This window comes from Equus caballus, chromosome 6 (assembly GCF_041296265.1).
Source record: "Equus caballus isolate H_3958 breed thoroughbred chromosome 6, TB-T2T, whole genome shotgun sequence".
NCBI lineage: Eukaryota > Metazoa > Chordata > Mammalia > Perissodactyla > Equidae > Equus > Equus caballus.
Window position 1 is genome coordinate 80,981,556 of NC_091689.1, and position 12,925 is coordinate 80,994,480.

Below are 12,925 nucleotides of genomic sequence, written 5' to 3' on the forward strand. Positions count from 1 at the left end.
TGGGGAAATGTGGTGGTAGAAATATGTGGAGTTGATAATGGTTGCTTCCATTTTTCAGTGCAATAAGGAGCTAGGTCATCAGCCAAGAAAGAAAATGAAAGAGGGGCCAGCCCAGTGGCCAAGTTGTTACGTTCGCTCATTCTGCTTAGGCTGCTCAGGGTTCACCAGTTTGGGTTCTGGGCGTGGATCTACACACCACTCATCAAGCTATGCTGTGGTGGCATCCCACATAGAAGAACTAGAATGATTTACAGCTAGGATATACAACTATGTACAGGAGCTTTGGGGAGGAAAGAAAAAAAGAAAATGAAAGAGAAGGCCTCAGAGATTTGAGGAGACAAGAGAAAATACAAAATTATTGTCCAGGAAAGTCAGAGTGAATGGATTAGAGAAATACAGTCTGTTTGCCAGGCAGCATTATGGGGCCACTTGAGGTTAATGATTATTTAAAGTAAGACCAGTCAGCAAATTTGAATGTTTTCCTGAAGCCAAATTCAGCTGCCAGGGTGCAGCTATGGAGTAGACAGAGAAAATTAGATTTAAGCTGGGCTGTAATCAGCCAAGAAGTACTTCAGAGCAAGAGAGGAGCAAATGAGTTTGAGTTGAGGGCTTATGCAAGGGACTGACTATGATTATTGACCATGGAATTGAAACTGGGTTGCAAAGGAAGTGAGGACATGAAGGGATGAGGGACAGTAATAAGGTAGTAGAATCAATGTAGTAAAAGGTCCCTGTGGAGATCAAAGTGTTGTTGGAGATGGAGTTCTAGCGGGAGTCAGCTGTAAAGAGGTGATGTTTGGAGAATGAGTTATTTGAAACTGAGATTATGAGTGGGTCACAGGGGTTTGTTTTTGTTTTTGTTTTGCGGTACTAACAAGATCAAAGGTATGACTAATAGCTATAAGATTAAATCACTGAAGGAGAACAGATAAAAACATTGTGAGGCCAGGTGTTGGAAAGATCTTTATGAATATTGAAATATCTAGGGATTATGACAAGTACAAAATAGAGAGACAATGAGCAAGGAGAAGGTAAAGGACTGCAACAGAGAGGGCCATGGGTGGTATATAGTCTAATGACAGGAGACTTCAAGTTGAGTGTATTAGACAGTAGGGGAGAATAATCTGAAAGTAGCATTGAGGAGTGAGGAAGACCCCCACCTCATTTCCAGGCCAAGTGATAAGGGGAATGTGGGAGTTAAAATAGACATCATTTGAGAGGACTGCAGGCAAGGCAGTATTATCAGGGGAGAGCCAGGGGTTAGTTATTGCTTTGTATATTTTGCAGTTACATTGTTATAAGCACCTATATTAACAATATACATGCATTGTATTATCTGTATATTACATATTCTTGATCTGCTGTCTCCCTTTGTCCCTAGTGATGCTTTTTGCCTTGAATCTATTTTTGTCAGATATTAGATGTCTGCTTGGCTTTCTTTTGGTTCATATTTGCCTTTTCCCTTCTTGTTTTAACTTGTCCTATCCTTTCTTTTAAATATGTCTCTTGTAGACATTATATTGCTGGATCTTGTTTTTTAATTCAATCTGAGATTTCTATCTTTTCTTTGGTGAATTTAACTACTATATTAAATTGCTTTTATGTTAGAACTTTTTATTCCATTTCAGTTTAAATTTTCTTTCAGTTTTTCTTTTTGCTTCTTGCTCATTTCCTTGGATATGAGCAAGAAGTTTTTGTTAAGGGCTTGAAAGGCTTGCATTTTATATTTGTTCTTCCGTTGGTTATCCATAACTTGTTAAGACTCTTACTTCTGTTTATTTTTCCAAATTATGAAACTTATAAACATAGATCTTACCTTCTTTCTTAGTAAGACAAGTACTTTAACACATACACTCTTACCTGTCTCAGATGTTGTATTCTGTCCCCTACTTTGTTATATTTGGTGTATACATATATATATGTACACACACACACACATATATATGTATGTATATATATATATATAATTATTTTTTAGACAAACTTTACAGTTATTTTCTCATTTTTACTATCTTATATTTTTATGGCATTTCCTAAAATTTTTGTTTGTTAGATTGCTTTATCCAAGAGTAGTTTCAAAGAGGATCTTTATGATAATCTGCTGAGACCTTGAAGGTCTGAGAATATATTTACTGCACCTTCACATTGAAATGATAGCTTAGCTTAATATAAAATTTTAGAGGCAACATTTCTTTGTTCAATATTTTGAAAATACTTCTTTATTATTTTCCTGCCTCTAATGTTGTCATTAAGAAGTCTGACATCATACTAATTCATTTTCTTGGTGGGTGAGCTGCTCTTCTTAGAAAGTCCTTAGAATTTTCTCTTTGCCTTTGGAGTTCTTAAAGTTCATTAAGATATCACTAAGTTATTGTTTTTCCATATCAACGCTATCATACCATACACCTTTTCAATATCAGTCTTTCTTTGGAAGTTCTCAATTGTTTTTTTCTTTTCTTTTCTTTTCTTTTTCCTGCTTTATCTCCCCAAATCCCCCTGGTACGTAGTTGTGTATCTTAGTTGCAGGTCCTTCTAGTTGTGGCATATGGGACACCGCCTCAACGTGGCCTGACGAGCAGTGCCATGTCCGCGCCCAGGATTGGAACCCTGGGCTGCCGCAGCAGGGCATGCAAACTTAACCACTCGGCCATGGGACCAGCCCCTCAATTGTTTTTTTCATATGTCTTCCCTCCATTTACTTTTTTTCTCTTCTGTTAGCACATATAAATGCTGTCATTTCTATATCTAGCCTCCATATTTCTTAATTTTTATATTTTTCATCTCTTATTCCTTCTTAATGTCGTCTGCAAAAATTTCTTGACCTGACCTTGGGCTATGTCCATTTTGCTATTTATATCACCTAATGAGTTTATTTCAACAGTGTTTTGAATATTCAGTAATCCTACTTGGGTCTTTATAATTATTTGTTTCTGCTTCATTATCAGTATCTATTCAGAGACATTTATTTGGCTTGTATTCTATTAATTCTTGTCATCTAGAATAGGATATTCAGTTTATCGCTAATTGTCTAGTTCTTTTTCCGTTTTTTTTTTTTTTTTTTTGAAGATTAGCCCTGGGCTAACATCCATCATCAATCCTCTTTTTGCTGAAGAAGATTGGCCCTGAGCTAACATCTGTGGCCATCTTCCTCTATTTTATATGTTGGACACCTGCCACAGCATGGCTTGATAAGTGGTGCATAGGTCTGCACCCGGGATCTGAACCAGCGAACCCCAGGCTGCCTAAGCAGAGTGCGCAAACTTAACTGCTGTGCCACCGTGCTGGCCCCTAGTTACTTTTCTATTTCTAATTGTCTAGTTATTTTTCCCCGTGAGGTCATTTTTTTTTCATGGGTATCAGTTATCTTTGTAGGTAACAGATGGAGAAAGGGATAGGAGGAATCAAAAAGAAGGCCTTAGCTTGTGCCACTCCTGGTGATTGGGGGAGTCCAATTTTGAATATCCTCATGTGTGTCATTCTCATCAGAAGGCTTTGCCTCTTAGCAAACTTCTCTGTACCTTACCCTAGGCTTTGTTCTTTTCTAAGAATGTATTTGTCTAGTTCTCTGAGTGAAAAGACCTATGGGGACAGGTAGGAAGAAACCCTTAGATGCTTACTGGTTAAGCCGGCATTTACCGTTTTTTACCTTACATCCCAATAGTGTTCCCCTACGAACCTCCTTTTTGGTATTGTAGTAGGGCTGATGGGGAAGACAGTGATCTACTCTGAGTGGGCAATGTAGTAGATAGAAAAGAGCGCAACTCAAAATTTCTCCCTAGATCTACTTATGTTTGGGAGCCTGGTCCACCTCTGTCCAGGGCTACTCTTTCCCTTCTTTACCAAATCATAACCACCTTCTGACGCCCCAGGGTTTCTGCTGGTTTTCTTTTCTTTTCTAATATTCATTCATTTTTTTTATACTTGCTTTTTCTCCCCAATCCCCCTAGTACATAGTTATATATTTTAGTTGTGGGTCCTTCTAGTTGTGGCATGTGGGACACTGCCTCAGTATGGCCTGAAGAGCAGTGCCATGTCCGTGCCCAGGATCCGAACTGGCGAAACCCTGGGCCACCGAAGCAGAGTGCACAAACCTAACCATTTGGCCACAGGGCCAGCCCCCGATTCATTAATTTCTTATTTATTTTATTTTCTTTCCTTTCCTTTTTTTTTTTTTTTTTTGAGGAAGATTAGCCCTGAGCTAACATCCGCTGCCAATCCTCCTCTTTTTGCTGAGGAAGACTAGCCCTGAGCTAACATCGTGCCCATCTTCCTCTGCTTTATATGTGAGACTCCTACTACATCATGGCTTGTCAATCGGTCCCATGTCCGAACCCAGGATCCGAACTGGTGAACCCCAGGCCGCCGAAGTGGAATGTGCACACTTAACCACTGTGCCACCAGGCTGGCCCCTCATTTCTTATTTCTGAAGCATCTTTGGGTTTGGGTTCGGGGAGGTAGACTGTGCCACATTGCCATCATGTGAGGGGCCACGTCATGTCTCTTTTATGACAGCCTACCCCAGTGTCTGTTGAAGCTTTATGTTTCTAGTAATCTAGAGCAGAAGATATTCTTTCTTGAGTGGTCATAGTAGTAGCCTGGAAATGAAGATGTTTAACCTAAAGAACTACAGGCAGAACATAAAAGCAAAGGATAGGGGACCAGCCTGGTGGCGTAGTGGTTAAGTTCATATACTCTTTGGCAACCCATGGTTCGTAGGTTCAGATCCCAGGTGCGAACCTGACACCACTTGTCAAGCCACGCTGTGGTGGTATCCCACATAAAATAGAGGAAGGCTGGCACAGATGTTAGCTCAGCAACAACCTTCCTCAAGCAAAAAGAGGAAGATTGGCCACAGATATTAGCTCAGGGCCAACCTTCCTCACATACACACACACAAAAAGCAAAGGATAGACAAAGTAATATATATACATGAAGGAGAGCAAATAGGCATTTTACTGAAATATTGAAATTTATTTTCAACATGCTTGTGTTTAATTCTACAGTCACTTAGGAGTCTTCTTAAACCTGGAAATAAGACAAGGAAATCTTATTATGAATTGCTCTTAAACGCATTTGTGGGAATATAGATGACTCATTGGGAAAATAAGAGTGCCTCTAGAACTCACAAAGTTAAACTAGTGAAATTGATATGTAATCTGTATTTATAGAAGTCACCTTAACAAGGCAGAATGTCTCCCAGGACCAGGATCAGGAAGGGCAGGGCTTGGCAATAGCTTATTACTTATTAAACAGTATTCTTATGCCTAGATTTAGAGACAATGGTTGTTATTTATGGGCCTGATCTTGTCTATATTTTCCAAATTTTCTATGATGAACATACATTACTTTCGTAATGGGAAAAAAAAAATTATTTTGGGGCCAGCCCGGTGGCACAGCAGTTAGGTCTGCACATTCCTCTTCATCTGCCGGGGTTCCCTGGTTCGGATCCTGGGTGTGGACATGGCACTACTAAGTAAGCCATGCTGTGGCAGGCGTCCCACATATAAAGTGGAGGAACATGGGCATGGATGTTAGCTCAGGGCCAGTCTTCCTCAGCAAAAAGAGGAGGATTGGCAGCAGGTAGCTCAAGGCTAATCTTCCTCAAAAAAAAAATTATTTTATTGGAATTTTCATAGGAAAATCATCATATAAATTTACAAACTTGTGCAAGGATATTTGCTGCAACATTGTTTGTAATGTTAAAAAGATCCAAATTTTTATTAATAGGAGAACAGGTCAATAAATTATGATAGATCTATGCAATGAATATCATGCAATCAACAAAAATGATGTGAGCCTATTTTAGTATAGAAAGATTTCAAAGATGGACTGTTCAGTGAAACACAAAGCAGGTTTTAAAAAACATATTCAATATGAGCCCATTTTTTTAACTAAAAAGTGCACAGAAGTTTTTTGAAAAATATATGCAAGAAGTTTCTACTCCATCCTAACAACAAGTAAAAAGTTGAACAAACTGAAAAATCAACAACTCTTCTTACATCCTTCAGAGAAGTGAGGTCGCAGGGCAAACCATTGCCCCCCAAATTAGGCAGTACAGAAAATCACAACTTACGGGTGCAGAAACTCACAAGCAGAAACTTCTGCAGGAACCAGCGCCTGGTTCCTAAACTAACTGATAAGTTGCTGGAAGCTCAGTATGTACAAGTCTGAAAATTAAAAACTCCAGGGAGACCAAGTCAAAAGGACCTCCAGAAACCCTATCGGGTCCTCACAGTGACGACTGGAGAAAAATCCCCTCCTGTTTCTCTTAGAGAAGGAGGAAAGTATATTTTGGAATACACCAGAGCATTCTGTTCTTCTTGACAAGGCATGCACTCAAGAGAAACTATTTTACCAGGTGCTGGGGTTTTATCAGTGCCTAACCTACTTGGAGGAAGGGAAATACCCAAGTCTAGTTGGCTCTAGCCTTCCACATGGGGGAAGGGAAATACCCAATTCCAGCTCTCTCTAGCCATCCTGTCCCACCTAAGGTGGAGAGGTGGTAGCTGAAAAGCACTGGTAAAGTTCACAGTCCAGAGGCATAGGGTCTTCAAAAGACTGAGACCTAATCATAGGACTATAAAATCTTTCCTTTACTGCCATACCTTACCACTACACCACTAAAGGCCTATTTACCAGAGTTCCTTTCATCTAGTACATCATGTCTGGATCTTAACAAAAATTACAAGATGTACTAAAAGGCAAAAAATACAGTTTGAAGAGACTGAACAAGCATCAGAACCAAAGTCAGATATAGTAGGGATGTTGGAATTATCAGGCAGGGAATTTAAAACAGCTATCATTAATATGCTAAGGACTTGATAGAAAAAGTAGACAGCACGCAGGAACACATGGATAATGTAAACAGAGAGATGGATATTCTGAGAAAGAATAAAAATGAAATGCTGGAGGTAAAAAACACTGTAACAGAAATGAAGAATACCTTTAATGGCCTCATTAGTAGACTAGACATGGCCGAGAAACAAATCTCTGAGCTTGAGTATGTGACAATGGAAACTTCCAAAACTGAAAGCAAAGAGAAAAAAGACTGAAAAAACCAGAACAGAATATTCAGAAACTGTGGGACAACTACAAAAGGTGTAACGTGTAATGGGAATACCAGAAAGAGAAGAAAGAAAGGAACAGAGCAATATTTGAAGCAATAATAATGGAGAATTTCTCCAAAATAATGTCAGGCACAAAACTACAGAAACAGGAAACTCAGAGAACACTAAGCAGGACAAATGCCAAAGAAACTACTCTCAAGCATATCATACTTAAACTTCAGAAAAATCAATGTAAAAAAATCTTGAAAGAAACCAGAGAGGAAAAAAACGCCTTACCTATAGAGGAGCAAAGAAAATAATTATATCCAACTTCTCAGAAGCCATGCAAGCAAGAGAGGAGTATAATATTTAAAGTCTTGAGAGAAAACTACCAGCTTAGAGTTCTGTATTATGCAAAATTATCTTTAAAAAGTGAAGGAGAAATAAAGACTTTCTCAGACAAATAAAATTTGAGGGAATTTGTAGCCAGTAGACCTGCCTTGCAAGAAATGTTAAAAGAAGTTCTTCAGAGAGGGAAAATGGTATAGATCAGAAATTCAGATCTACATAAAGATAGGAAGAGCATTGGAGAAGGAATAGATGAAGGTAAAATAAAAGGTTTTATTTATCTTAATAGATCTGGCAGATAATAGTTTGTTCAAAATAATAGCAACCATGTATTCAATTTTATATATATATATGTGCTTATGTTTAAGTAAAGTGGATGACAGATGATATAAGGGATGGGAGGGAATATTTTATTATAAAATACTAGCACTACTCATGAAGTGTTATAGTATTATTTGAAAGTGGATATGGATTAGTTGTAAATGTATAGTACAAACTCTAGAGCAACAACCAAAAAAAGTAATAAAAGAAGTATAACTGATATGCTAGGAAAGGAGAGAAAATGGAATTATAAAATCTCAATTGAAACCACAAAAAGCAGAAAAAGTGTGGAAGACAAAAATAGGAACAAAGAACAAAGGCAATAAATAGAAAACTCTAACTAACATGGTAGCTATTAATCCAACTATATCAATAATCACTTTAATGACTTTTAAATGTCAGTGATCTAAATACATCAATTAAAAGACAGAGATCGTCAGATCCAAAAACAAGACCCAACTATATGTTATCTATAAGAAACCTACTTTAAACATAAAGGCACATAGATTAAAAGTAAATGGATAGGAAAAAAATCACCATGCTAGCAGGAGTAGCTATATTAATTTCAGACAGAGCAGACTTCAGAGCAAGGAAAGTTATCAGGGATAAAGAGGAGTATTACATAACGATAAAGGGGTCAATAGTCCAAGATGACATAATAATCCTTAAAGTTTGCCTAACAAAAGAGCAAAAGAGCATCAAACTATGTGAGGCAAAAACTATAGAATTGCAAGGAGAAAGAAATAAATCCACTACTATAGTTGGAGACTTTAACACCCCTCTATCAGAAGTAGACAGATCCAGCAGGCAGAAAATCATTGAGGATATAGTTGAACTCAACAGCATCGTTAATCAACTGGATATAATTGATATCTCCAGAATACTTTACTCAACAACAGCAGATTACACTTTCTTTTCAAGCTCTTCTCTTTCTATTCACGAAGATAAACCACATTCTGGGCCATAAATCACACCTTAACAAATTTAAAATAGAAATCATACAGTGTCTGCCCTCAGACCACAATAGAGTTAAACTTGAAATCAATAACAGAAAGATAGCTGGAAAATCCTAAATTATGTGAAAATTAAGCAACACATTTCTAAATAACGCATGGGGCCAAAGAAGAAATCTCAAGAGAAGTTTAAAAATTTTTTGAACTAAATGAAAATGAAAATACAATTTATCAAAATTTGTGGGATGTAGCAAAAGCAGTACTTAGAGGAAAATTTATAGCACTGAATGCACATACTAGGGAAAAAAAGATCTTAAATCAATAAATCTAAGCTTCCTCCTTGGGAAACTAGAAAAAGAAGAGCAGATTCAATTCAAAGTAAGCAGAAGAAAAGAAATACAAGAAATTAGAGCAGAAATCAATAGAGAAAATCAACAAATTTAACTGGGCATCTTGTATTTTGTCTGGCAACCTTACTCACCCCTCAACCTTGTGTTTATGTTGTTTAGAGTCACATATGTAGATAAAGTACAAAGCCAAATGTGTAGGAATAATAATATCAAGTTCAGGATTGTGGTTTCTAAGGACTAAAAAGAAGAAAAATGCCATTGGATAGGAGTACGCAGGGAAGTTCACTCTTATGTGTGTTTGTATTATGTATTTTTACTTTTTGGGTTTTTCCTTTTTTAAAGAATATATTTTATTTCTTAAGCTTAGTGTTGCATATGCAGATGTTTTTTATATTACTATGCTTTTTGTTGTCTGGAATATTTGTAATAAATATTTAAAAATTTTCAATAGCCCTCTAGATAAAGTCCAGAAAACCTAACATGGACTGTAAACATCTTCTTGGTTTCTCTGGCCCTGCCTACCTCTCTAATCTTGCCACTTCCAGTTTGTATACAACAGTTTGGCCATGCTGACCAATTTTCCTCAAAAGACCTCTGGGCCTTTGCCATTCCCTCTCTCCAGAACAGTCAGTCTTTGCCCCGAACCTTCCTCTTGTTGTTAGTCTCCACTTAATTGTCAGTGTCTTTAGGAACATTTCTCTGGCACTTTATCTATGTCTGGGTTGAGTACTGTGTAATTCCAGAACATTCAGTACTTTCACCATCACTTACCATTTATTCACACCGTATTGGAATTCCTGACTTCTCTGTATCTCCCATTAGAATATAAACTCTCATAGTGTAGAGACTGTGCCACACTTACCCTAACATCCCAGAGCCTAGTGCCTGGTACTAACAGGTTCTCAATAAATATTTGCTGTAGGAATTAATTAGTTAATTAATGATAGGCTGGTTTATTTAACATTCTTGAGGCATGTTATAATTTTATTTTTAATGTGAATCCTGTTATATAATTAGTATTTAGATGGAATCATAAAATCATATCACCCCATAGTGTGTAGGTTAGAAGTCATTACCTAAAATAAAATTCTCTCCAGTCATATTGCAAAGTTTAAGTTCAACATGGTCTGTCACCTAAACTAGGTCTTGCTTTTGTTGTTTACGACTAGCTGAGAGTAAGTGTTCATCAGATTATACAAACTATCCATAGGCATATGTGGTAAAGTTCTTAAAATTGCTTTTTATTTTTATGAATTCAAATTTGATCACTATAGCAGGTATTATTCTATTGTATGGTAAGTATGTACTGAATCTCTCCACTGGCATTCATGGAATCTAAGACAAATTCCATTGTTGCCTTATTTTCTTCTAAGTCTGCTCTTTTGCTTCATTTTCCTTGGAGTCCCTGTGCTGCTAACTAAAGATTGTGATTTAGTAACAGCTCCTAACCCCATCTGTAAAACGTAATACATTATACCTTAATAAAATAATACAACTTTCCTTTTCAAACAAAAATTATATGCCAAAATGTTAGCAATAGTATTATCCCTGAATGGTAGGGGTCAGAACTGATTTTTTAAAAAATCTTCTTTGTCATACTTTCTTGTGTTTTATAAATTTTCTGAATTTTTTGAATAAAAATAAATCAAATTATACTCAGAAAAAAGTGATTTCCCTCTTTTAAAAAAAGCCATAAGGTACATTTAAATTACTTAGGAGAAAGATTTTAAGTGGAATGGCAGATGGTTGGCATGGAAACAAGAAACACAAGGTCAGAGAGGAGTCTCTGGAGAAAAGGGATGCTGTGTAGCCCACACAACTGTCCAGGTTGCTTGTTAGGTACATCCTTCCACAAACAGTGGAGACGAATCCAAATCATAATCTCCTGTCACAACCATCGATATCACATAAGTAGCTTCTTCTGCCCTGATCCTATATTTACCAGCCAACTTTCTGATTTATGATTTGTGTCCTAAGTAGTTTTCCCCTCAGGGAAAATGCTCTAACAAGCCAAGGTAGACATCTGAAACATTCACTTATTTCCAAGTGTGCAAACCATCTGCTAGGACTATCCCTTAGGGAAATAAAGGATTATGATGTATCACACTATGTGCCCCCTTTCTCTACCTGTATTTTAAACAAATATTTGAATAGTGAAAGGCAAAATGTGTACATGTGTGCTTGTGTGTGACAGAGTAACAAAGTCACAGAGACATAGGGTGAATGACAAAGAGAAACAGCAGATCCAATTATTCTGAATGAACCTAACTTTTGCCTACTGTTTCGTAAGTAAGAATTAGTTTGATAGAGTAATAAGCTTAGGATACTATGGAGGTATGGAGAAATGGCATGTAAGGGCAATAGGGAAGATTAGGAAAGACTTTCCTGAGGGGAAAAAGTATAAACCAAATAAGTCAGTAATATTTTTTAGCTGTAAGTAACAGAATCCCTGACTAAGAATGGCTGAAACTATCAGGCCATTTATTGCTCACTTAACGAAAAGCCCAGAGGCAGGTGTACTTAGGGTTGTTCTAGCAACTCAATGTCATCAAGGACAGGGTTTTACTTATCTTTCTTCTCTGTAATTCTTGGTGTATTGTGTTTTTGTCCTGTAGTTATCACCTCCACGTTGCCAAAGATGGCAACAGCACCAAGCATCACATAACACATCAAGGCAGGAAGAGAAATTTTAATTCTAGTCACCCCTGTTGGAAACAAGAAGAAAGGGAACTAGGGAGTAAGGAGGGTTTTTTATTCATTTTTTTAAAAAAATTTTTTAGGAGATAAAGCAAAAGAAGCCATATGCTATTAACCCTGGATGTTTGCACGTATTGTTCCTTCTGCCTGTCATCCATGGTCTCTTGACCCCTTCCCACATATTGTATCTCAGTGCCTTATTTTCTTCTAAGTCTGCCTTTTTGCTTCATTTTCCATGGAGTCCCTGTGCTGCTAACTAAAGATTGGCCCATAGTAAGTAGTCAGTAAATATTTTTGAAAAGAAAGCAGGCAGAGAAAAAGTTGAGGAGTTGAATACGACAGGCAGCTAATCTCAAAACATATCTAAAATCAGGGGAGGTAAGTAATGAAGCAATTACAGTACAGAATGGTAGGTGCTAGGATAGTGTTAATTACAAGATGTTATGGCAGCCTATGGAGGAGTCAGAGAAGACAGCTCAGAAAGAGTGACTGTTAAAAGTGAGACCTAGGGGGGCTGGCCCCGTGGCCGAGTGGTTAAGTTCGCGCGCTCCGCTGCAGGCGGCCCGGTGTTTCGTTAGTTCGAATCCTGGGCGCGGACATGGCACTGCTCATCAAACCACGCTGAGGCAGCGTCCCACATGCCACAACTAGAAGAACCCACAACAAAGAATACACAACTATGTACCGGGGGGCTTTGGGGAGAAAAAGGAAAAAATAAAATCTTTAATAAAAAAAAAAAAATTAAAAAAAAAAAAAAAAAAAGTGAGACCTAGGGGCCTGCCCTGTGGCCCAGTGGTTAAGTTCGTGTACTCTGCTTTGGTGGCCCAGGGTATCACCAGTTTGAATCCTGGGCGCGGACATGGCGCCACTCATCGAGCCGTGCTGAGGCGGCATCCCACATGCCACAATTAGAAGGACTCACAACTAAAAATACTCAACTATGAACCCGGGGCTTTGGGGAGAAAAAGGAAAAATAAAATCTTTCAAAAAAGTGAAAAAGTGAGACCTAGAGGACAGTGGAAATAACTAACCCAGAGGTAAAGAAAGTCTCTTGGTTTGCACTTTAATTGCCACAAAGTGAAATAAATATAATCCTCTTTGGAGGAGGGAGACCTTGAAGAGATTCTAGTTAGAAAAAAAGAGAATGATAAATAGTGCCCATTATTACTATTTAAGAAGTCTTGAAAATTGATTATTTTCTGTATTAATA

General features: G+C 37.6%; 2 protein-coding genes across 2 annotated transcripts in view; one reads left to right on the forward strand and one right to left on the reverse strand.

Annotated features, from left to right (window-relative positions):
* Window positions 1-12,925, forward strand: part of LARP4 (La ribonucleoprotein 4) — a 179,065-nt gene that overhangs the window by 30,759 nt on the left and 135,381 nt on the right. The gene's annotated exons all lie outside the window — the stretch shown is intronic.
* The window catches only part of FAM186A (family with sequence similarity 186 member A), a 74,952-nt gene continuing 66,974 nt past the window's right edge, over window positions 4,948-12,925 (reverse strand). Inside the window, exon 8 of the mRNA XM_023643539.2 lies at window positions 4,948-5,025. Coding sequence (XP_023499307.2) covers window positions 5,004-5,025 — 22 coding nt within the window. The 3' untranslated portion in view covers window positions 4,948-5,003. The remainder of the gene's footprint in view (window positions 5,026-12,925) is intronic.